Raw genomic sequence first — 27,588 nt, 5'->3', positions numbered from 1 at the left:
CTAGCTTCGTCTGTGTAGCTTATTGCCAACAAGGCATCTATATCGACAATATCATCGAACTGCGATGGCATCAATTTTGCAAGCATATGGCAGAAAGTGACAAGCTACCTCCCACACTAGGAGCTCTCAAACAGCATGTCCTCAGAGTCCACATCGAAGCCAGGGTGTGGGGACAGGCTAACATCGCTATGCAAGATCATCAGCTGGATCCCACGAAGAATGGCTATTACAAAGATTTGGATGGCCAGCTGAAACCAACCATGACAGATATTCTTCCAGCTCCAAAGGCAATAATTGAGATGATAAATTGTCAATGCAAAAAAGACTGTTCTTCTGCAAGGTGTCCTTGCAGAGCAAATAAGCCTATGCCACCGATCTTTGCCAGTGCGGCAGTGAGTGTACAAATGATGAGGACACACAAACACAGTATGAAACTGATGATGACAATGACGACGATGAATCGTAAAGACTCTGTAGTTGCTATAAAATTAAAAATATTAAACCCTATGTTGTTGGTGTCAGGAAATTTGTATAAAAAGCCATTTGATATAAATCAACATAGTTTGTTGCTTAATCTAGATAATTTATTTCGATACCATTGGATTCCTTAGTCCGGAAAATGCATGTTTATCTGTCAAAATTATATTTTTATGTTGTTTAGAAGCTCAGATATTAACAAAAATTGTTTTTACGTCAGCCATTTTGTAAAATCCAAGATGGCGCCCACGTAGGAGTCGTAGAAAATGGAAACATTGTTTTTCTTGTTGGTTATACTATAAGCTTTCAGAAAATGTACACTTTTCATACTCCCCAACAATTTCCTGCGAAATTACATAGTGAACCTGACTATAAAGATAAAATATGTATTATTATATCTAATTAATTTACTGAGATCTTATGCACAGTTAAAGCAATGACGGCTCCAGACTTCTGCAAGAAGAAAGACACATCAACAGTGGGAGAAAAAAACGGCTTTCCCCTTCCAGCTTTGAGGCCCCTGGTGATTTTTTCCTTTGAAGAGATTATTTAAATTCTGATGTGAGGCAAAAATATTACAGGAAAATAAAGACTAATTCGCAAGTGGATATTTATATATCCAGTATATGCCTTACGTATGAAATTCCTTAACTTGATTTCAAATTCTTTACTTAGTACAAAAAAAAAAAAAAAAAAAAACCTATTCAAGAAGTGAAAAATACTTCGTTTTCAACATTGTTCAACTTATATCTTTGTATTGATTTCTCAGTCGATTTGTTAAGAATTATTTGCTTGTATAACAATGAACATACATACCTATTAACAGTATAATATGAAACAAATATCACTAAATGATTGTGAAAAGTTAACTACCTTCTTTTCTTATATATTTAATTTATTTATTAACTTCTAAATGGAGCCACGATATTTTAATAATGCATTTAAATTCAAGTATGGATTTAATTAGTAGTCTATATCGTCTGTAAAGCAAATGATCCCTCGGGGTTATCATGTCGAAGCTCTGAACGGAACGAAGTGAGTGTGAGATGGAATTTGAGCCACCACGAGCCACTCCGATCCACCATCCACCATCAACCACTCTCACCCGCTCCGAGCCACCAAAACCCATCGTCATCAACTCTGACTCATGATGCACGCTCTCCTGTCTATTGACTAAAGCGTTTACAGTAAAAGTATTGTAATAGAGCGGTGCTTGAGTAATAAAACAAGATTGCGAAATTATCATTAATCGGAGTTTGAATTTCTACGGTCAATCACTCAAGCACCGCTCTATTACAATACTTGTGGATCTGACCTTTACGATATAAAATGGTAAAGTGTTTGTCTTGGGCTAAATTACGATCAATTTTAATTAAATTATCATAGTATAATTATTTTTTGTTTAATTATCGATACTTTTCAGTGGAAAATAAGATGAAATTGGAAAGTTCCAAATCAAGGTAAGTAGGCCAACGTAAATAAAGAAAAAAGTAAAATTTGTCATATAATTAAGCGTACAATCCAAACATAAAATTTTCGTGCAATTAAGCTTACAGTACAAATTTTATGCCTATTTTTGCCACAAATTTATGGGGTGATTGTTCCGTGCTCTAAGCGCTCCATATAATAAACATAAACTTCTGCAATTATTATAGTGGAAAGCAATGAATATGTGAAGCGAAGCACTGTACTTTTTGTTTCTCAACTAATATTGATCGTTTTCGATTATTTTTGCAAGCCAACCTACTGCCAATTTTCCATTTATAGAAAGTGCATCTCCCCGCCCCCAAACAAAAGAATCCGCCAGGACATGTTCTGTTTATTTTCAATAAAATTAATATACTGAATTTCAGCTCCGTATCGGCTTGCGAGATACTTAAGGAGGGCACGAGTCGTGCAATTATTTTATTTAATCCATATGTTCTTTTACATTCATTTTCTTTTGTACTCAATTTTTGGGATGTGTGGAAATACCTAGCGACTCAATGTATATATTATCTACAAATTCCTTTCTTTGTACCAATTTGTTATTTACTGGAGGCGGAATAGGAATTATGTCCGCTTGTGTCGCACATGAATATTTAGTGTAAAATGCTTCAATACAATTTCTCAACTTAGGGACAATAATAGTGTAATATTCAGGCTGGCCAAAGTGCTGCGACTTTAATCTTAAAATTGAAATCTTCTTTGTGGTTTACCTTTGGCGCACCACTTGATATAATTGTTTTTGAAAAACATAATTCGTTTACTAATTTCCTTCTTATTGTCCCCAAAAGATTTGCGGTGGGCACATGAAGATATTTCACTTGACATAGATAAAATTCAAAGGGGACACCAGAAATAATTGTTGAAAAATTACATTTTTTTAACGATTTGCGTATAAATACGGCTTCCAAATGTATGGCAGAAAAACTATAGTGCAAGGAACAGAAACCGATCTGTACTAAGAGGACAGTAAAAAACACGAATGCTATCTAACCGAGTCAGAGCAGGCGAAGATGGTGGACCCGTCCGTGTGTGCACCCAAAGGGAACAGGAATGTTGAGTATACGCATAAATGAGGGTAGTGAAGAGAAGTGGGTTATGGCAATGTTGCGAGTTTCAGTAGCACATGCCATGATTTCATACTAGTAACGCTCCACTTGTAAACATAAAATATAGGTGGTTTTCAAAGCTAAACCAAGTTTTCTTATCAGCAGTGAAACTGTCATATGGTTGTTAGCGGCCACGTGCGGTTTGTCAACCAGTTGGATGTTGCCGGTATTACAAAAGCTTAGCCGCTGTCCCTGTCACCAGGGTAAACAATGAAGTCTCGAACTATTCTTTCTGAGTGTTGCAAACCAATAAGCAGATAAATAAAACAACAATAACCATTTAACACTGCAGTGGTCGCGCTTTTCAGATTACGTGTTTGCAGTGATCCACAGCTTAATTTTATTCAAATGGTTGTATTTATAGTACTGTTATTATATGGTGGTTGGAGAGTATAAAGCAAAGTATAACGCACATTTTAATAATATTCTTTTTATTATTTAATTAAAACAAACTTATTTATAAGACATTTTGTAATTATAACAAAACTCATAACAAATTTGTAACAAAACTTATTCATTTTACTGTAAATCAGGCAGGCAAACGCCCCAACAGGTGTACGAGCACTTTTAGCTCACCCTAAGGACAAGGTGTATGTAAAGGAGGTATTATATTGATATATGGAACTCTAAAAATACGTGGCAATTGAGGCTTCAAATATCGCTCTCTTTTCTTACCTTTTCCCCTATCTATGTAAAACTCACGTAAATCAAGATTAGGTATTTGAGAGTCTCCTGCAGGAATTGCTTCTACTGGAATATGTTCCTCTGCTACTCCTGCAGGTAGTGGAAGCCACTGCTTCTTCGTTTATTGAACTCCATTATTGTCGAATTCATAAGACACTTCGTTATCAATCAAGAGGTCTTCCTCTACTTCGTCTGGGTCTTCTATGCCAACAATGCTGTCACAGTCACTCTGTTTCATTTAACTACTCACGTATCTGTTCACGGCATCGCTCCGACATTTTAAACACTAAATATACGCAACATATAGAAAGCAAACACAGTTATTCCAAAAACCAAAATGGGCCAAGTTTTAAAAAATGCAGTCCGTGTTTGGTCGCGTGGATCACAATAGTGATCCAGCTACAAAAACGAGCACCCGGCAAACGCACTTTCGGCAGCAGGAAAGCTGTGACAGCACTGTCTGTTCCACGTGATGTGTGGGGAAGGTAGATGGCTGCTCAATGGCAAGTGCTCTATCAATTCCTAGCGGCAACAAAAGATATACCCCTGGATCACAATAGTGATCCGCGCGACCACTGCAGTGTTAAAATAGGAATAAAATACATACAGGTCATTGGACAAGTAATTTTCTCTCCTTTTAATATTATAATAATAATAATAATAATAATAATAATAATAATAATAATAATAATAATAATAATAATAATAATAATAATAATAATAATAATAATCTTTATTTTAGTGCCGCGAACAGCTTTTGGCAAAAAATACAGCACATGGTATCAGAGTATTACATTGCGGTGGAATAATAATACTACTAAAAATAATAAGAAGTAAGAAAACAAATAAAAAAGAATGGTACTAATATAAAACACAATGTAGCTAAAAGTCAGTTAAGTAGAAATAATTCCTTGTCAACGCAGTGAAACTTATCAAATTCTCCATCCATCTAAAACAACAAGAAACTAAAAACAGCAGTCATAAAATTACATTTGGCTTAATGTTTCTAAACATCATTGATTAAAAACTATCAGTTAGATCACATAAAACTTTCACATTGTTTGATACAATAAGTCTAAAATGACCTTAAAGAATGTCAATCTTTTTAAAATTTCACATTTCCAATTCAGAGGAACTAAAATCATGGTATTTCTTATGCTATGATTTGGTACTTTAAAACCTATGTTTTGTAAACAATATTCACTGATACAAACATTATCTAGTATTTTTTGCATGCATGCTCTGTCGAAATTTTTTCGTCTATTCATAAGACTTTCCAAAAACCAATAATCAATCCAATATTCATAACTATGTGCACTGGCGTATTTACGATTTTGTTTTGGGAGGGGCTTTGTTAACTTTCGGGGGGGCTTTGCCTGAAAATGTGAAAATTCTGCAAAATATTTCATATACTTTACTATAGTAAGTAAGATTTCGGGGGGGCTTAAGCCAGGAAGCCACCCCCTAAATACGCCACTGACTATGTGAGTAGTAGCTCATTTTCATTTTAAAACATAGCAGTCGAATAAAACATTTTTGTACAGATTCCATCTTGTTTGTCAAAGTTTTAGAAATACTGTTCCAAATCTCCGAACCAAATTCTAATTTTGGTCTTACAAGTAATTTATATAGAAATACATACGTTTTATCTCTTTGAAATACAGGCCACTGTTTAAAAATAAAACCTATAGTCCTTCTGGCACCTTGTACAATACAATTTATATGATTAGTAAACTTTAACTGACTGTAAAATATAATACCTAGGTCTTTAATACTGCTTACTTTCTCTATTTGTACACCATTGACCTCATATTTACTGACATAATATTGAGTTCTATTGGTGTATGTCATAAACTTTGTTTTCTTGTCATTAATTTTTAGAAAATTGTTTCTACACCACGTGTTTACTGCATTTAAGTCTTGTTACAGTAAATAATTATGGAAGTCATTGTTGACTAATCTGAACAACCTCATATCGTCAGCATATAGGTGAATAATAATAATAATAATAATAATAATAATAATAATAATAATAATAATAATAATATGATAGTTTTTACGTCCGAGCCATTTCGGGCTACTGTGCATTTGCGGTAATGCTCGGAAAATAGAATACAAACTGGACCGCACGTTGAACCGATATTGTATTTATACCCGTATGAATCGGATTTGCCCGATTGAACCGTATGAATAGGGATGGCCTGATAATCCCGTTTTTATGAAAACAAGCTTAGTCTGTCATTATTGTAAATGATGTGTTGTTTCACTTTATTATCATAACACAAATTGTTCTAATTATCATGTACGAACTCATAACGAGTCTATCAGTTCAAACGGTCCAAACAGGCCAAACACGGGTCAAACGGGTTTATCAGGTCTAAGGATCGAGTAAACCAAACGCAATGGGTATCGGGCGGGTACAGTTTACCCGAAAAGTTCAAGCACTAATTATAGGTTAAAGTCAATACTTAAAGAGCTCTAATTGTTTGCATTCACTTTTTTCTTTCTTTTTTTTAGGTAGCCGACCAACGAACTTGCGGATACATAAATATAAATGTTCAAATCTAAATTATTGCATTATATTATTGCAATTAGCATCAACATGATTTACTATTAGGATTTAGCGTGATGCATTAATGTTAGTCGTTTATAATAATAATAATAATAATAATAATAATAATAATAATAATAATAATAATAATAATAATAATAATAATAATTATTATTATTATTATTATTATTATTATTATTATTATTATTATTCAAAACATGTCCTCGTTTGCGTTTTCCTCAGTTTCTGAGGACGATTGATCTATCTCGATGACAACATGATCTTTGTCTCTATCAAAAATATTTTGCAAGACATGAAAACTCTGTTCAATGTCCTGGGAAAACATTATTATTATTATTATTATTATTATTATTATTATTATTATTATTATTATTATTATTATTATTATTGCTATTCGACAGGCCATCTGTCTATAATGACAATTTAAAATTTTCTTTAAAAAAAAAAAGAAATGATTAAAAACATACTATTAAGTACTTAAATCCTCATATGTATTAATGTATGCAGGTTAGTATCTGAGTAATAAAACTATCATTATTAATTTCCTGTGTATAGTATCCTAATTTGTAGTTTGTCCAGTTTTTATGTACGTGACGGATCACATTAGAAAGAAACTGATGAATTATATATTGACCTGTATAACTATAACATCGCTGGTGGAAAATAATATCTAATAGAGTCATCTGTCATATGTACTCACTTATTTTATCCGTTGTAAACACTTGTAATGATTTTACACTAGTAACCCTATACTTGTAAGCATAAAATATACCTGTATTACTTTGTATTTAATTCTGACGCCTGCAAAAATTTGTTCCTTACAAATATGTCCTTTCATGCAAACTATTGAACTTCCCCTAAATTTTACAAAATGTGGTGCCCCAAAACTACAAAAGCACCAAACCTTCGTCACTTGTCCGATGTTTTTCTCTTAATTTGCCCTGAGGTTTTCTCCTTCCCGATTTGATCATTCTTCAAGTATTGTTACTTTTATAAATTGTCAAAGAACTTTCGAAGGACAGTGGTAATAGTTGTGATAACTTACCTTTCTTAGAAGAAGAAGATCAACACAGGAGGTGCAGATGAAGCAGAAAAAGAAGAAGGAGCCAACATGGCAGAAATAAAGTTTTCTGCTCGGGCTTATGCTAAGATGTTGTTACATGCTGCTAAGTATCCACATTGTGCTGTAAATGGGATATTACTGGCTGAAGATCCAAAATCTAAGAAAGGAAAACCATTATTATTTGTTGACGCTGTACCATTGTTTCATCTGTGTTTAAGTTTGTCTCCGATGGCGGAGATTGCCCTTACTCAGGTATGAAATTAAAACAAGTGGCTGTTGTTTTAAACTGATGTTTCCCAACTGCAAAATAGCTTGCCAAATGTGTTAAGGGGGTATGTTTAGTACAAGGGGTCCAAAAGCACGTAAAAAGCACAAAATTTACAAGAGAAATGAGTGATGCAAGTAATTGGACATAACATAACGTAACCAAATCTAACCTAACCTAACATACATTAACGTAAGCTAACCTGAACTAACCTAAACTAACGTAATATTAGTAGAAACGAGCGAAATTCGGGTTAAGTTTAGAGTTACCCCTCCGGTTTTTATAAAAATCAGGAAAATTTACAGGAGAAATGAGGTAAGAAATGATAATTTGAAGTTTTTATTTGATGTTTAGGAATGTAAGTTCGGCAGGAGAGTTAGGTTTAATACGAGAAAAGATATGTGGAAGTTAGTACTATTTGCCGGATACGGAAGCACGCGGAAGGTTTCAGCAGCATGGTAGTTGTAAAATATGGCGAACAGGTGTAACGGATGCGCAACAATAATGAAGAAAACCTTTTAAATTTTTGTGAAGCCAACGGAGTACTGAAGTTGGCAAATTTTTACTTTGAGCCAAACAGTGACTTCAACCGATTCATGTGATCCGATTACGGGAGCAGTTTAGGAATCATTCCTAAACTGCTCCCGGAACCGGATCACATGAATCGATTACAATTACTAACACAGTGAAAGTAATGTACGATGTTAAGAATTATACTATAAGTACAAGAGCCACAATGTTACTATACGATGTTAAGAATTATACTATAAGTACAAGGGCCACAATGTTACTAAACATCAATTCAGGTGAAGCGGTGACTCTGAATTTTTAGATCTAAATGGGGGCTGTCGCCCCCCAAACCCCCCGCTCAAGTACCATAAAAACATCCAAAATAATAATAAATAATCACACCACTACTATAAAGCTAAGATAAGAAGGGAAAAATTAAAAAAAAAAAAAAAAAACACTCGTCTCTAATCATAAATCAGTGCATGACAAAGAAAAAAAAATTACATCTCAACAAGACAATAGGACAAGCAGCAGCAAATCAAATACTTTGCCTAATACTCAAATGCAAAACAAATCAAGAATAAAAATAATATGAATTAAAAAAAGAAAAAACACACCATTTCGCCATAGGAGAACAATAATGAATAATGAACTCATAACTGCTGATTCCACACACGAAAAAATAAGATACCAAGAACACATGCACAATACTCAACATTACTGAAAAATGTTCCTTTCCGCACACACGTCGTTTTATTAAACCGAGCACACTTGCTATCATTACAAACAAGAAACCAATAAACGTCCACTTTTACAACACGTCGAAAATATCTTCAGTTTAGACCACAACTATGATAGGTTTTCTCTAACTCAATTCAACCAATTCAATTACGCGCTCCCGCATGCCACAAACAGCAGCACACACATACATCACACAGAACATGTGACATCACACTAACCAACTATCATATGACTACACAAACACCTAGTGGGAAAAATATGAACTAAGACGTCACACCAAAGGCACGAACAGTTCTAACAAGTGACTCACGCACAAACAGTTCCAGGAAGTAACTGAACATATAAGAACCGATTAAAGTCACAGTTGGAGTCAAAGTAAAGACTTACCCTGAAGTTAAGTGAAATGTAACAGTTTTTAATACTTTACGCACTATTTTTTGTGTGTTGCAAAGTCCAAGGGCACCTTCAGACTGGAGGGGCAACTCTAAACTTAAGCCCGAAATTCTATCATTTTTTGGAAAATTATGCGGGACACCTACACTAATATAACATAAACTGAACTAACCTAACGTAACCTAAACTAGCCTAACCTAACTTAAACTAACCAACCCTACCCTAAACTAACCGAATGTGAACAGAAATTATCAAAATTGTATAATTTTTTTAGAGAAAAGAGCTGGACCCCTTCTGCTAAATATAGGCCGTGTTAAGTAATCTTGAGAATCGTATATAAAAATAAAGTAAAGTTTAAAAAAATAACTAATTTATTTAGCACATGTTTTTACGTAATGGGATGATTTGTAAGACTGAGTTTTGTTTCAAACATGGGGGTTCTCGTTCGTAAAGTAAACAAATACCTGTGCTATTACGTTACCAGCTCAGTATGTTCTACACTTGTTTTACATTAATAATGGCATTTATTCCAAGTTAGTCGGGTGCAGTTTTACTAAACGAATCCATAGATTGTAAAATGTACAGAAAAGTTTGGGCAAGTCCTAAATTTGCCCATTTCATGTCAGGAGCAGAACCCAACCAACCCCTGCGGGGCTTCTAATCCGTTCCTACTATTACTACTAGTATTATTACTATTTATTCTATGGCAGTAAAATTGTACGGAGGATCGTCCGCCTGGTGTCGACAAAAAGCGTAATAATAGCTACGAAAATTTAAAAAAGGTAATAGTATACACTTTGTTACCCCATTTTTAAGTTCCTAGATGTTCAATGAATAATCTGTAAAAGACTGCACTTCGTGCGTCCTCGGGAAGTGACGAGGCGTGACGTATACTATATCCTAAAAAATAATAAATTTGTAGGAGCGCTTTAAAATCGTGTAATGGAAATGGCATCTTTAACGCCCCACGTTTATGCCTTTTAGGCTAACGAGGGTACATTATAGAGTAGAAATGAAATGAAATGAAACCTTTCAGTTTTACGTCCCACGCTTATGCCGGTAGGCTAAAGGAGACGGTGATGATAAGAAATGAGTAAAATTTTGGAATGATGAAAGTAGGAGGGAACGGGAGAACCCGAGAAAACTCACGAGCATGGTGTTTGTCCACAAAGTCCACACGGTTCGAGTTGAGATCGAACCAGGGACCCCAAGCACCGGAGGTGAACGCTCTACCACTGAGCCACCGCGTCCCCCATATAATAGAGTGTGGTAATATCGGGTTAGGGTAAGGTTCTAGAACACGGGTCCCCCTTCTTATTTAGTTGTAATAAGTACAGAAAACAATTTGCCCTTCAGGGCTGTAACCCACCTTCACTCGCTGACGCTCGCTTGACAATACTATGTAAATTAAATATTAAACTTTGGTGCAGAATGGAATCAACCTAACTACTAACCTATGTGGGGGGGGGGGGGACCTGTGTTCTAGAACCTTCCCTCGGGGCTACTTAGGGTTACGGAAGTTTGCCCCATTTTGTTAAACTAATAGAGTGTCATTTCTCGTCTCTGCGTAAGGATACCAAATGGGGCATCTCTGTCCACCTCCAGCGATGTTCAGAATACAAATGATGCTACTTTTCCACAATTCAACCATGCTGTAACCTTGCGCGAAAGAGTTCATCCGCTTGCCAAATAGATCCATGTTTAGAACCGATCATATAAGAAAATAAACACAACTTCCCCTCTCCTTATGTATTATGAAGCACACAAACAAGTAAATTATTCAGTTGTTCCCGATAAATTTTCAAAATTTTGCTAGAAACGTTCCACCAACTTTGGAACTTAACCTTTAATAATAAATCAGGGTGTTGGTTCGGTTAAAGTGTGCCACTAGAAATGTAATCTAGACCAGTGTTTGAGGAGCTTACATAGACTATATATATCCAGTTAAGATAATTTCTGATAAGGTAGGATTATAAATACAGTAATGTAAATGTTAGGGCTATGTAATCCTAGATAAGGGAAGCATTGCACATAGTATAATTGGGCTTTATATGCAATCTTCGAAATACTTTGTCATACAAACTTCAAAATACGGCATTTATTCTGTAAAGTCAACTAATAAAAACAAGTAACTGATCGAAAATTACAAATCGTTTTCTGAAGGCATTGCCAGTTTCCGCTGGTAACTTAGATTATGTTAGGTTTCGTTCTCAATAGTACCCTATTTTAGGGAGGCCACATTTGCATTTGTCATTTTCTCTTAGCAGGAAATGCACTCTTACGCCTTAGAAAATCTTTCATAAGGTAAGTTTAGGGTTTAGTCGAGCAGGAGGTTCTACAATATAGAAAATTTATAGGTAAAACACATGTAAAAGATTTTTTTGAAGGAATGAGAGTATACTGCCAGTGCATAGCATACCGTATTGAAGTGAATTTTAAAAAATAGTGAAAGTATTACATCTTTAAGTGTGCTCTTCCACTATTGTTGTTTATGCGTATACGCACCGTCGCTGACGCTCCTACTTCCTACGGATGCTACCGCTGGGGCCCCCGTGCTGCGCTCATGTTCTGACTCGCTTAGATACCATTCGTGCTTTTTAGTGCAACCTAGGATAAGGAGGTTCACGTTTTGTGCATTGTAGTTTTTATGACCAACAGTATTTATACTGAGCTCGTCTGCAGGTAGTAATTTAACTCCTCATTTAGTGCGTGCTCTACGAAAATAAATAGAAAGCTCTAACCTAAATTGAAAATGTGAGAAATATGTCAAACTTTGGTAGAAGGGTCTGCTCCAGTGATCCCTAAGTTTATATTGCTAGGTTCCGGTTGATTTTAGAAGATCTTAGTACGAGACACAAACCAGCTTATAAACATCACACACTCGAACCGAGTCTAGTAGGAGCGCAGAAGGGGGGTACGTCAGCGGGGATGTATGGTAGGCAGTAGGCGCGTCGTTGACGGTGGGCACACGCATAAACAAGGATAGCAGAGAAGCGCTTCATATGACATACCATGCCTTGCGTGCAGCACAATTTTGTGACGTTTCTATGATTGATTTCTTTGTACACTTCTTCTTATAGTACTTGATTTCGTCATGTCTTCCTTATAAGTGAATTGCAGCACCTTTCCCGCTGATAATCGAGCACGATCGTAAAGCTTTCGCATTGTTTCCACTTTTTGGAAATAACATTTCACAGCGTTGGTTGTTGCACTACGTTTGAAAACTTAATTTAAATTTATTTTTCGTTATCTTAACATCTTTCCTTCACTTTTGACACCGCGTCCGTACGTTCATTATTAGTCCGTATCTTTCGCAGATTTTTCGCGTTCTTGGTATATAAGTGAGTAAGAGTGCACTTCGAACAGAACAAGTGATTTTGTTGCAGGGTGTGACATTGGAGAAGGAACGTTATTTGTGCGTAATAGATAAAGTTAGGTTAGATTAATTTGGGTTCGGTTCGTAATAGGTTTCTGTGAATGTTATGCTCAAAGTGAACATTTGCCCATAACTGCACAACTAAACACTGCTGGAGTTATGCAGGCGAGACAGATATTCCCTCCATAATAGGGTAACCTTCCGCCGTAATGTACGTCGTACCAAAGTATCGTCGATATTCATAAATAAACACTGATTTCTGCCTTTTTCTCACTTTCTTACTTTATCGTATTCGGGTCGCAACTATCCTGCCTACTTTTCTTTTATCGTAATTAAGTGGGGAAGTCAAGGCGTTGCATTGGCAACATTGCCAAGGCATTGGAACTGGACGTCTGTTACGATTCTCGTACGTGTCGTGTGCAAAACACAAGTTGTGACAGGAAAAGAGCATCGTTCTGCTCCTTGTTCATTGTTTCGTCAGTGTGTAACGGACCTCAATACAGTACGCTTGCCGCTATTCCTAATTATAACTGTACAGTATTCGTAAATTGTTGTTGGGGTATACGTAAGGTCTTTCAAAGTATACTCCGTCCTATCCGGCCTGCCTTTCTGCATATTGGGCCGGATACTCAGGAATCCCTGTAAATTTGCAGATTTTCAGCAATCGGGGCAGAGCTTAACTAAACTTAACCCTTAAATAGCACTTACGGTTTGGTGTGAATTGTACATCAGCATTCCTTTCAGTTTCAAGACTACATTAGACATGGACCCAAACTCGCAGCGAAAGTCGAACCTGAGTCCCTGCGGCGAAGGTGCGTATGCGAACCATATACCCACGAGGGAACTCTAAATATTACTTGCCAGCCTTCCCGTTACTCATTGGGGTTTCGCTCCTTCCGTTGATGATCTTTCCTAACAGCTAATAAGAATATGAAGACAAATTTTCATTCGATATTCTAACCTTCTCTCCTTCAGATGATTTCGTCTGCTTGTGTGTTCTGGTGTCAATCGATTAAATCACACTCATGTCGGGGCGAATTGAATGGGGAGGATGTGGGTATCGCCACCTGTGTTACCCTATGACCCCGCAAGGACCACTACCCTTCTTTGGAGATAGAAAAGGGATAGTGATAATTTTTCACAGAATAATTAAGATAACTGTAAAATATATTAATATGAAATCATATCAGTAGTAAATAAACGTTTTTATTTATTTATTTCAAAATAAGTAGGTCAAACTGCTTTATGGTATTTCGGACTAATTCAATGCAACTCCTTACGCGTTCGTGGCGTTTTTTAAGCGGTATTTTTATTTTATTTTTGATATTCAATTATTAGATAGTATATTACAAGTTCAAAGTAAACATATTTGGCGCACCACTAGAAAGAAGTGTTCAAACATTGTAATTATTTCACTACTTTTCTCGTTATTGTCGTCTAAAAGGATTCTGCTGCATATGAAAATATGTCACTTGGTGTAGATAAAATTCATGGGACTACGGAAAGTAATTCTTGTGAATTTACAATTCTTTGCGACAGGTTCCGAATGTGTGGTTTAGCATAAAAAGTACAGTGCAAAAGCACAAATGAACATGTGCTAGTGGCTACTAAAAAGCATGAAAGTACAGGGAAGGCCAAGGGTGGTGCGCTCGCGCGTTACCACGGTGGTGTGTCCGAAGGGAATAGACGCGTCAGTGATGGTAATTGTGCGCGTAAGCGAGGGTAGGGAAAAGAAGTGGGTTTTGGCATGAAGATTCAATAGAACTTGTCATGGTTTCGTCGTAACACTACTTACAAACATAACATACAGCTTCTGTACACTGTACAGAAATACACCGCCGGTTGAAAATAGTATCTAATACACTCATCTTTAGTATGTACTCACTTATTTTATCCGTCATAAAGCACTTGTAATGATTTTACAATAGTGACCCTAAACTTGTGAACCTAAAATAAAGCTGTATTACTTTGTATTTAATTCTGTCGCCTGCAGAAATTTGTTCCTTGTAAACATGTCTTTGCATGCGAAGTTGGTCCTATTGAAATTTACCTGTAAACCTTCCAAAATGTGGTTGGGTAAAACTACAACAGCACCCATATCAGAGTTTAGGAAATGCTAAGAAGCACTCTTATGATGCTTCACAAGCACTTTTTATAATGAAAGGTTTGAAATTTGAAATTCTATCTCAGATTTGACAATACACATCTCAAAATGTGATCTCTTCAAATTCGTGTCAAGGTTTGTTCCCCTCAATTATTCAAATTTATATATATATAAAAGCTATTTACTTTATTTGAATACAATTATAATAATCTGCAAAATGTCTCCTTATTTTTAGTCTCTGCACTTTTTGGTTTGACAGAGAATTCGGAATTTGCATTTATTTTTTTTTTTTCTAATCAGGTTTCCATCGTCAGAATTAATAAAATCATAAATCATTACTTAGAAACCTAATATTCTCGTATGATGTGTTTTCCAAATATTTAACTTACATACTAATGAAATAAGAACTTTTCACTCTTTGTTTTATACAGAGGTCGTACTGGTCAGGGGAGTCAGAGAAAATGGTGTAGGTCATGGAAACTCAGGGGAAAAGGCTGGAAATCAGGGCAAATCAAGGAAATTTTATAAAATACATTTTCCTAACATTATTTCTACACCAATTTCATCTTAGCCAACCATTAATGATCATGGTATGGAACGTTGCTCAGATTTTTATGGGTGGTAAGTGAAATGTACGTATGAGCAATTAATTATTATTTGTTTCTGTAGAATAAATGTTCTCATATATCAATATTCACCGTTATTTATTCCTTATTTATATGTCAACGTCAACCGACATCTGTCGTGAAAGTCAGGAAATTTCCTGCCAAAAGTCAGGGAAATAGATTTCTCTAGGTCAGTAGGAAGTCTGTTATAGAATTCGCACTTATAGATGATCTGTTGTCTAAGGCAGGGTGGAAAAAATCATAATTTTTATTCAATATATATATATATATTCTTTTTTCTTTGATTTGAATCAAAAACTTTCTCCTCGTATGATACAAGTCGCGAACTGATGAAAAAACATGAGGAATTAGTATTAAAGGTTAATTATGTAATTTAAGTAAAAGTATTGGAGTTGAATTTTGAATTAATCCCCAATCGTTAACCTATTTCAATTCCGAACAATGTTTCTTAAGCATTAAGAAAAAAGCACAGCAATGTTTATCAACGTGACACTTTTTTCTTTCTTTTTTTTTTTAAATACAAAAGTTACTGATATTTGGCGGGGACATACTTATAAAAAATCGGAACTAGCTAGCGGCACAAAATAGATACAGAATACATAAATTTCGCCTAAAGTTATAAAATAAAAAATAATTTCGGAGAGGGAATCGAACCCCTCTAAATACGCCCCTATTATCTGGAAACAAACAAACAAACAGACGCGTACACAAAAGAATTTTCGTCTTAAATGTCCATAGTGATTTTCCCGTTTGAATAGTTAACGATTTAAAAATCTTATGTTATGATGTTAAAGAGAAGAAAGCAGGATTCCCCATTAACCGTTCAAAACGGGATGTTTCCGTAATCATCCTCTGAATGACACTCGTTTTCATACTGTGTTGTACATACATTTCAGTCTCATTGTATTACGATTATTATCTTCCATAATCGAAATAACAATTCAGAAATTAGATTTTATTTATTTTCGCTTTGAATTAATTTATTTTGGAATTTGATTTACATCAACGATTTTTATTTAAAAAAAATGATTTAAATCAATCCACCTGGTCCAAAGAAATCGGTTGTTTCCTCTTTCATTAGTATCTATATGAAATCACGACTGTCGTAAGTGCTCAGTATATGGACACAGGGATTGTCCAAGTACAGCAAGGGTTTGTGGTACAATCCATGTGGTCCGAGATGACAGTACCGACCTCAAGAATGAGAGAGTAGCTGGCTGTTCTCGGAAGTTAACTGTGTGGCGTAGTTGTTAATGCATCGTCACCGTATGCCGGAGGTCCTAGGTTCGAGTCCCGGTCCAGTCACTTTCTTTACTTTTTGTGCGTTATAAAATAACGTAATGGTTTTCTATCATTTACCTGTCAAAAAATTACAGATTTTAAGAAATAATAGTTTGTGGTCCAGTAAGGTACGAAACAAAGCCCTTGCTGCAAACATAGATAGTAAATGTTGCGTGGTTGCTCAGTGGTAGAGCAATGGGGTCCCTGATCCGAGTCTAGGTTCGATGTGAATTTGTAGTTCAAACATCGTGTATATGGGATTTGTTGGGGTTCTATTTCCTTCTACCTTCTTATCCCACTAGGTACTTTCATAATTATTCCGTTGAGTTAATCTTCCGTTTCCTTTAGCTTAAAAAACTCCCTCGTGAATAAAGGGTTAGCGTGCTCGCCTTTGGCGTGGGAGAACCTGGTTCGATTCCCACCGGAAGCTCATGTGGTTCGGATCACACGTTAAGCTCTAGATCCACGTCTCATATAGCCTCGCTGCTTACTGTGTGTTTGTCCCTTGTCTTTGTCACTAAATACCTTCTTCGTTTCCAGTCCAACAGACAATATCAGGTTGTATTTGATTTATCTTTTTTATCAGATTGTCTATAGCGTATTGGGCCATTGGAAGTCAAAATTGAAAATACATTTATTGTGATTTGATAATAACATTATGAAACCACCAGATCCACCATTTTGTTCGATGGCCTTGTACCATTCTTTCAGCAACATCAATATACCGTCTCTGTAGAATCTGGCCCAAAAATCGTGACATGTCATTTTTACATCTCTCTTTCGAAACTAATTTTAAACTATTCAGAGAGTTCTGCAGAAGCCAAGACAATAATCTGACCGGTGCCAGATTCGGGCTATACGGTGGATGGATAGAAACCTTTCAGCAGAGTTTTAATTTCTGACAGGTTGTAAGAAATGTATGCGCTCTCTCGTTGTTAGCGTAGTATGGGACACACTTTCTGTTGTTTCTTTTCAGTTGCGAGGTAAACACACTGCTGAACAAGACTGCACTTATTTAATATAAAAAACACATTTACATGTGACGTTTCGATCTTGGCTGGAACATCGAAACGTCACGTGTAAATGTGTTTTTTATATTAAATAACTGCAGTCTTATTTAGCAGTGTGTTTATTTTTCTGATTTTATTTGCAAGACGTATGACTATGATTGTGTGTCAATTGCGAGGTGCACGTGCACTGATTGTCGATAGTACTGATGCAAGTCTATCGTTCTGTGCTGCGGCAACACTTTATGATGTACAATGCCCTTCCAATTCCACCAAACACATAACATAACCGTCGTGGATGTGAGTGTTGGTTTTGGGGGCGCGGTGGCTCAGTGGTAGAGCGTTCACCTCCGGTGCTTGGGGTCCCTGGTTCGATCCCAGCTCGTGCCGTATGGACTTTGTGGTGGTCAAACACCGTGCGCTTGGGTTTTCTCGGGGTTCTCCCGTTTCCTCCCACTTTCTTCATTCCACCATTTCACTCATTTCTGATTATCACCGTCTCCTTTAGCCTAACCGGCATAACCGTGGGACGTAAAACTTAAAGATTTCATTTCATTTCAGTGTTGGTTTCGCCATAGACAAAAGCTTTTTGCTGCTTCGACCACTTTTCACTTCTCGTGTTCAACCTTTTCAGAAATGGTTGGAACCTGTTACGTTTTAGTACATTCACATATCGAATGCATCGAGTAAATATTCTTAAATCAAATTATGCGGCACCCAAATGTTGAGCTTCTTTTTGCGGCCAGCTTTCTCAGAATGATTTAACACTGGTAATCCATGGTTGACTCATTGACAATGACATCTTATGCATAAAAGTGACATTTTACTCTTTGCTCAAGATTTTGAGATTAACCTCAAGGTTGTATACATAAAATGCGAGAAAGCATGTCATTTGAGTTTAATCTCAGGTATCTGAGTAAATGCTCGGAACTTATGAATCACACTATGATTTCTCAATTTTCGTTTGCATAAAATTGAAAATGAAAATGAAATGAAATCTTTGAGTTTTACGTCCCACGGTTATACCAGTTAGGCTAAAGGAGACGGTGATAATGAGAGATGAGTGAAATGATGGAATGAAGAAAGTGGGAGGAAACGGGAAAACCCCGAGAAAACCCACGCGCACGGTGTTTGTCCACCACAAAATTCACTTGGCGGGGGCTGGGATTAAACCCGGAACCCCAAGCACCAGAGGTGAACACTCTACCACTGAGCCACCGTGGCCCCTGCATAAAATTGAGTGTAATGTCAACTAGCTGAGATTAATCTAGAAATTTCGTGAACTACCTCAGTACTTGTCTCACAGTGTGTGACAGTAGATCGAAATGGCTGAATTAATGGATGTGGAACTAAGAAGTAAAGTGTACAAAATGCGGAGAGACTCTGATGTGCATGACTATAAAGGTTTATATGCTGTGCATTTGAAAAACAAAATGTACAATGGATGGCACAGCATTTTCTTCGGGATTTAAAGTAAATAAAAATGAAACATATGAAAAATAAATATAATAAATAAGTACATGATGATGTAGGGAGGAACAACTTGTTCTGTAGTAACTCATAGTGGACACCATTTTGTGGTCACGAGTGCTCCGTTCACTTCCGATTTCAACATGTGCGCTGTAGTACTCTCTCTGTGTGATTAATTTTAACCTTTTATGAGGAGCAGAATTTCGCAAGATTTTTTTCTGTCTTATAATTTTGGAGCTACTCACATTTTTTCTGCTTATTTTAAAACTTTGACTCCCGTTCTTTAAAGTCTTCTAGATATTTCCGGGAACTGAGATATAACATTGTGTATTTTTTTCAAAAATTCCCGGAAACCCGTAACACCATTGCATGAGTTAGCACTTCCGTTTTGTTTCCCCATCACAAATACAAAAGTATTCCCTTTTTTATGTTATCCAATATACGTTCGCTGCTTAAAATTGAGACAAAGAGCTTAGGCTGTATAGTGCTTAGAAGTTGGTTGTCACTCTTTTTTATTGGTGGAATATTTAAACGAAAGTAGCCATAGTTTAATCCATCTAATCCAATAGAAAACAAACATCATGCTTTTGTGCTGGATAAATAACGCTACAGATATAACCGGCCAGTTATAAACTTTTTATTTCTGTTGTACTTCAGTTCTAAATTTAATATTAATTGTCAAAAAAGATGAACAACACAAGGCAAAAGTTCCTTCACATAATTTTAGATCAGAAATCTATTATAAAATGTTTAAAAAAGTATTATGTAATTTTGTTTGCGAATTCGTTTTATGTGCTGAAGACAGTTTGACTTACATAATGAACTTCCTTATTATGTAAATCTTGCGTTAACAGATATTTTTCGCTAAATCAAATTCCGTCTCTTGTACATCAACCCAGTTTTCAATGACGTAGTTAGTTTTACGTCATAAACAGGAGACTTTAGGTAACAAACTCAGCAAAAGCCATAGTATATAATCTAACAATACTTCCGGGATAGTATGGTTTGTTACCAGATATTAATCATTAGCTGTCTCAATTTAACTCAAAAACACATTTTATATTCAAACTCCGAACATCATACTTAAAAAAAAAAAAAAAAAATCATCAAATAATAAACTTCTCTCTGGATCTCCACGATATTAAGTACTTGCGCAAAAATTGAACCTCAAGTGACTGTTGTGGGACAGTAACTTCAATAAGAAAGGCAGGTATATAGTCCAGTAAAGATAGGATTGAGAAAGGAACAAATTAGTAACAAGCTGAAAATTGGTATGGAAGTAGGGGGATGTGTCAGAAATAACATACTAAAAGTCCCCTAACATCCCACTGTAGCTTTTCCCGCAATTTTGAAAAATGTCCGCCGTCTTTAGATGACGACAAGGAATTTATGGAAATCGTCACCCTTTATGTTTATTCTTCTAGTCATCGTTCTAATCATCACAAAGCCATGAATCATATATGGTTGGAAAGCTTGAAAAACAGAGAATCTAAGTAAGTAACATATATGCCCATCGTGCTAAATTTCTAGAAGAAGAGGAAGAAGAAAACAGCTTTTTTATTTTAAAAAAAGATATTTTCAGAAATCATGAGAAGTTTTGCAACACTGACAGTTATTGCACACCAACGAAACACCACCAAAAGATATCCTTGATATTTTTCTCAATCATAGCCAACAATGACACAAATCGGTGCAATACAAGCCGAGAAAAAAAATACAACTTTCGTTACTTTCTGACCTCTGTACAAAAGTGCATAAGGTGACATACACTTTCACGGTTCTAGTCAGCTTCTTTTATCACATAGGACCAAAAGTTATATATCATTGGAAATCTTAAGAAACGTAAATTCGAACGAGGTAACACTTATACTAAGCAACCCCAATTTGTGGAAGAAGCGCAAAACCCAGAATTTCGGGACAAAACGTGATTTTCGCATAAATTCTTCAAACCTTGCAACACTGACAATTATTGTGTGTTAACAAAACTCAGCCACCGTTTTCACTATCATCATTATTAATTTACTTTTAAAATGACCAACGTTTTTCCCAATGGAGTAAGCTTTTATGATAAGTTTTACATCACTTAAATATAGCACAAAAATCATTTATTGACAGCATTAGAAAGTAGCAGGAATTGGTAGTCTCCTATTCATAGGAAAATCGTAATTCACACACTTAAAATCACTCTCAACTACAGTAGTCATTTGAGTGTATTTTTTAAAAATGTCTTGTTCATAACTAGAATGCAATTTTCCTCCTAGTATTCTTCAAATCAACTTAGTATTTACATTAGACCTTTAGTATGCACTTTAAGAACATTTTTGTAACTAGTCCATTCGGACTTATTTTATTAGAAATCAATGAGGTTATCATTATCTCGTTCATCTCTATGGTCTTCATCATTTGGTTCTGCATTCATACATCCAATTCCTCGACAATGACATAAATTAGAGCACACAATTCCTGCTTCCCGACAACCGTACATACTTTCACAGCCCTTTTTACAGTTACAGGATATTACACGGAGCGGGTTCCTTGGTCATTCTTGCTGGTACGAGGATACCTTCTAATGTTGTCCATTCATATTCAGTCGCTCGCATATTATTGAGCAATACCTGGGTTCAAAAAACGTACACTGTCAAAGAATGAATGGAATATACCACTTTTAACGCACACACTCAAAGGTAATGGCCTTTCGGATTTAATCATTGAAGATATAAGATACCTTCGTGTTATGAATATCCAAACTAAAATCCACCTTCTGTACGATGTAACATGGATGATTCTCAAGTGGTTGAAGACACTGACTTGCACGAATTGGAATGGATTTATGCAGCTGGTGACAAGCAACAACCATAAGTATCAAACATATTAAGTAGTAATTCAACCTCTCATCAATCTTCAACCAATAAGCATGGATGCTGTATACTCAGCGCTTATGTTTGCCAGCAAAGAATGTGCAGGAAATAAGCAAAATAGCGTGCTTAGTCACGTTGGATCAACCTTTGTACTCTAAAGCATGTGACATTGTAGCAGCATGTAGAAATTCTGGTGAATTACCGTCAGTGGTTGTTAAACTTGAGGTTTTCTACACTATAATGTCATTTATTTAAACAGTTGCATATATAATGAAAGGTAGTGGCATTGAAGAACTTTGGTATTGTGTGTATGCTCGTACCTCCATGCCACAGATGAAGTCAGGCCATTCTTATTGTTCGTGCTTTGCAAGCTCATTTCTTTTAACACAGTTAGCAATTGCAATATATACTGTATATTTAATGAATCAGACGACACTGAGGAGTTTGTATTTCTCTGATGACTGAAGAAGATATCGATACTGATGGAGTTGTTCAACATTCAAACATAGTCAATCAAGATTGCAAATGACCTGAAGTTATTCATTGACGCTGCTGCAGAAACAAGCCGTAAGTTATTCGCTTTGTACTTTCAGCTTGTAGAAATTATGCGTCTTTTAATTCGAAAGAACTGGAGACTTGAATCTTCATCTTCACTGCATGTAAGAAATGTTACCATACTTCTATGCAGCTGAGCATCTTTTGTATGCCAAATACGCACATCTGTACTTACAAGAAATGTTGCGGTTGAAGGATGAAATGGATCTTCATCAGTTCCAGCTATTTGCAGGAGACGGTTACTTCACTATTCGTAGAAAAGATATATTTTGGAGTGGTACATGATCTGATATGACGATTGAGCAGGTTTTAGCGAGAGCAATGAAGAGCAGTGGTGGACTGGCCCGTGGGAGAGGCATGACTGAAAAGATAATATCTAGGTGTGTGTCAAGTGTGCCAGCAGCGTGTCACTTACAAGAATGTCTTGAAAAATTATTAAACAAAGATAGGCATGAACTTCACACTGGTCGGCATGTGGACCTGTACCAAAGCAGTCAATCGCGTGATATATTATCTTGCGTTGGTTTTGCCAGTATTCTCCATTCCCTTCATATCCGGAGCTCGCGTCCCTAAGCACTGACATGGTAGGTAATGAAATGGTCAACTGATAAATCTAAGGAAATCGGAATGGCTGCTATGGAAGGAATGTTTGGACAGACTTTGGGAAATGTGAAACTTAAACCAAAAGATAAAGTGATCCCACTATCCGTAATGCACAATGTAGTGCGTATCCGTGATGAGCTACTGGCTGTAAACACCATACTTCAACTGAATCATATGAGTAGAAGTCCGAAAAAGAACTCCAGCAGTGTTTTGCTTACGAGCTTGCACCCTATTCACTTTCTCTCTTCACAGAAATTATGAGAAAAACGAAAAAGTCCGCTTTGTACGACATGTTTGACTGTCGGACAAATTTTAAAACTCAAATTAAAAACACTGTGAGCGTTATAGATGGAGGCTTGCTTTTGGCCACAACATGGAACATACCTTGACGTGCGCAACTCGTATGTGTCCTATGTACTCACAAACTCAGGAACGAAAGCAACAATTATTTTTTTTATGGGTATTGCACTGAAAACCGTACAAAAGCCGCTAAGTGGGAGCAACGTGAGTCAAAGGTTCAATCAGCTTTGGTGTTATTCACAAATGAAATCATATTATTAACAAAAAAAGATTAATTCTTAGGTAATTTCAAAAATAAGGATTGTTTCGCCCGTGAGTTGATGGTTCATTTGACACAAGCTGGAATTCAAACCCAGCAAGCAAGGAGTGATGCTGACGCACTTATAGCTAAAACTGCTGTAGCCAAGTCTTTAAATCCTTGTAGGCACGTCGTAGTAATGGCGAGGATGTTGACATTTTAATCATTTTGCTTGAACAAGGTAATAATCAGTATGACATCACATTTCGAAATAATCAGTACGACGTTGCACGTGTACAAGACGTGAGTAAAGAATTTAGTACTAAGAAGTTGTAAGATACACAGACAAATATACTAACGGTTTTGCTCAGTTACCATGCTTTAACTGGATGCGACACGTCATGTGGTTTGTATCGACAGGGAAAAAAAGCCATTGCGATTACTTCAGAAACGGGAAGATTTATGCCGATCACTTGAAGTTTTGAACCATGATAATGCTAGTGTACAATCTATGAAGCTGGCACATCATCTCTACTAACACACTACGGTTCTCCAGCAATAGTAACCTTACTGGATGAATTCCAGTATCATTCATACATCCTTGCAGTAAGTCGCTCCCCATTCAGAACGAAATACAATTGGCAAAACTGCCACCCACCAGTGATGCTGCGAAACACCATATCATCAGGTTCAAATGTACTGTGGAAATGATTTGCGAGCGACTGAATATGGATGGACAACATTAGGAGGTATTCTCGCACCAGCAAGAATGACCAAGGAACCCGCTCCGTGTAATATCCTATAACTGTAAAAAGGGCTGTGAAAGTATGTACGGTTGTCGGGAAGCAGGAATTGTGTGCTCTAATTTATGTCATTGTCGAGGAATTGGATGTATGAATGCAGAACCAAATGATGAAGACCATAGAGATGAACGAGATAATGATAACCTCATTGATTTCTAATAAAATAAGTCCGAATGGACTAGTTACAAAAATGTTCTTAAAGTGCATACTAAAGGTCTAATGTAAATACTAAGTTGATTTGAAGAATACTAGGAGGAAAATTGCATTCTAGTTATGAACAAGACATTTTTAAAAAATACACTCAAATGACTACTGTAGTTGAGAGTGATTTTAAGTGTGTGAATTACGATTTTCCTATGAATAGGAGACTACCAATTTCTGCTACTTTCTAATGCTGTCAATAAATGATTTTTGTGCTATATTTAAGTGATGTAAAACTATATATCATAAAAGCTTACTCCATTGGGAAAAACGTTGTCATTTTAAAAGTAAATTAATAATGATGATAGTGAAAACGGTGGCTGAGTTTTGTTAACACACAATAATTGTCAGTGTTGCAAGGTTTGATGAATTTATGCGAAAATCACGTTTTGTCCCGAAATTCTGGGTTTTGCGCTTCTTCCACAAATTGGGGTTGCTTAGTATAAGTGTTACCTCGTTCGAATTTACGTTTCTTAAGATTTCCAATGATATATAACTTTTGGTCCTATGTGATAAAAGAAGCTGACTAGAACCGTGAAAGTGTATGTCACCTTATGCACTTTTGTACAAAGAGGTCAGAAAGTAACGAAAGTTGTATTTTTTTTCTCGGCTTGTATTGCACCGATTTGTGTCATTGTTGGCTATGATTGAGAAAAATATCAAGGATATCTTTTGGTGGTGTTTCGTTGGTGTGCAATAACTGTCAGTGTTGCAAACTTCTCATGATTTCTGAAAATATCTTTTTTTAAAATAAAAAAGCTGTTTTCTTCTTCCTCTTCTTCTAGAAATTTAGCACGATGGGCATATATGTTACTTACTTAGATTCTCTGTTTTTCAAGCTTTCCAACCATATATGATTCATGGCTTTGTGATGATTAGAACGATGACTAGAAGAATAAACATAAAGGGTGACGATTTCCATAAATTCCTTGTCGTCATCTAAAGACGGCGGACATTTTTCAAAATTGCGGGAAAAGCTACAGTGGGATGTTAGGGGACTTTTAGTATGTTATTTCTGACACATCCCCCTACTTCCATACCAATTTTCAGCTTGTTACTAATTTGTTCCTTTCTTGGCAGAAAAATGGGCTATCTTTACTGGACTAATATGCTTAATGAATCAGTCAACTGCCAAGAATGTCTCAACACATAAACCAATTCACAAACACCACATAACTATTCAGAAACATTAAATCAATCACATATTTGAGGCTTGTATCTTTTATTCCATGCCTAGAATTACCAAGTTCAAGTAATGTTGTATAACTTTTCATCAGGAGTATAGGAGGGAGTTGGTTATATTTAAAATACAAAACCTATTGCAATGCACCCCAATTAAAATTTCAAATATAAACGTTGGGCATAACCACATGGTGGAAGACGCGTTAGTCTTATGGCTTTACAAAGATCCTACGTTAAAACAAGATCTTAAGAAAATAATAATAATTTTGCGGACGTGTTTTCACTCGCTGCATACCTGTGAATTCCTGATTTAGAGAAGAAAAGGAAATAAACATCCCCGCGCATGTCACAGTCAGAAAATTACATTCGCTATTCGTTCTTTTTATACATACGAATTACGAGTAAGAACTCACTTGTAGATTAATTTTTCGTTCGAGAGGTGAGATTGTGAGATTGTACTCATTGTTATGCATATCACCCAATGTCATGATTGTTTACTTGCGGATCTTGCCGCAATACCCACATTTTCTGTGATTGGTTGTCAACTGCAAAGAGAATCTTGGACACCAAATTTGCAGAAAGAAAGCAACTGAAACATGATTTTGCTGTTGCTTTTCATAACGTATCTTGCACTCATAAGAAGCACAAATTAGTTCACGGACCTGTGAAGCATTTGGTTTTTATCGAAAGAAAATTGTAAATTGTAGCGTAGTTTTGGGGAAAGTTCAGTAATTTTCACCTTGGGTTTGATTTTAAAAAAACTGTCAGCTGTGAAATGACGTTAAGTCTGATCACCTGCGACTCATACATCCTGATCTGTGAGAGACTGCTTCACGGTATTCAGCCAGTATGATTAATTGATGAGAATGCTATAATTTTACGCAGTGATGTTTGATTTAGACCGTTTGAAGTAAGCGAATTTTGTTGTTTGGATGTGATGATTGAGTTGGCAACACTCCAGACAATAATAAGGCGATAGGTGGATCATGGTTGGAGCTTACATTTATTAAATAAAGATTAACAAGATTTTTCTAAGTAATTATTATTATTATTATAATCAAAAGGACACTGTAAGTTTGTGAAATGACTTCTTCCTTCATCCTTCATATTCTTAATTTGGAAGATCTGACATAGAACCTGAGGTGAAAATTATGGAACGAAACACAGAAACTGCGTTTTAACTTCACTTACTTAAATAATGCTCTAAAGCAGCTTAACTGAATATTTTTCACATTGAAGCAGTCATCTGTTTGCTTCGTCTCGTCTTCGCTATTATATGCTATTAGCATATAACAGTGCAGATGTTCCGTTAGGTGTAGGTGCACTGACAACACTTTATTATAGCACATTATTGACAGTCACAAAATACTTAGTTTCATTTTTTAATGCTCTGCTGGAAATCTGTACCGTGTTGCAAGTCGGTGTGAAAGCATGAACAGAACTTCACATAGTTCGTTCATGATTTATTTATATTATTTCTGATACCCACCACTAGTTATTGTGTATTCAGGTCACAGAAACACTTTTAATTTATATATTTAATAGAGAAGTTTGATTTTGGGGGAAGTATGGAGTAAGTTGATTGTGGCTCGTTATTACGATGAAAACTTAATTTTCCACAAGCCAGAGGCAGGGTGGGTTGATTTAAATCAAGATTTTTATTTTAAAAAAGTATTTTTTTAAAT

The 27,588-nt window shown here is 36.0% G+C and overlaps 1 protein-coding gene across 1 annotated transcript in view; it reads left to right on the top strand.

Moving 5' to 3' along the window:
* Positions 1–7,397: 7,397 nt before the first annotated feature.
* The window catches only part of EMC8-9 (ER membrane protein complex subunit 8/9), a 104,796-nt gene continuing 84,605 nt past the window's right edge, over positions 7,398–27,588 (top strand). Inside the window, exon 1 of the mRNA XM_081746442.1 lies at positions 7,398–7,642. Within this exon, the coding sequence (XP_081602568.1) occupies positions 7,439–7,642 (204 nt within the window). The 5' untranslated portion in view covers positions 7,398–7,438. The remainder of the gene's footprint in view (positions 7,643–27,588) is intronic.

The sequence above is a fragment of the Thermobia domestica genome, chromosome 18, assembly GCF_964235325.1.
Source record: "Thermobia domestica chromosome 18, izTheDome1.hap1.1, whole genome shotgun sequence".
NCBI lineage: Eukaryota > Metazoa > Arthropoda > Insecta > Zygentoma > Lepismatidae > Thermobia > Thermobia domestica.
The sequence above is the reverse complement of the archived record's forward strand: the minus strand, read 5'-3'. Positions and strand labels throughout refer to the sequence as shown.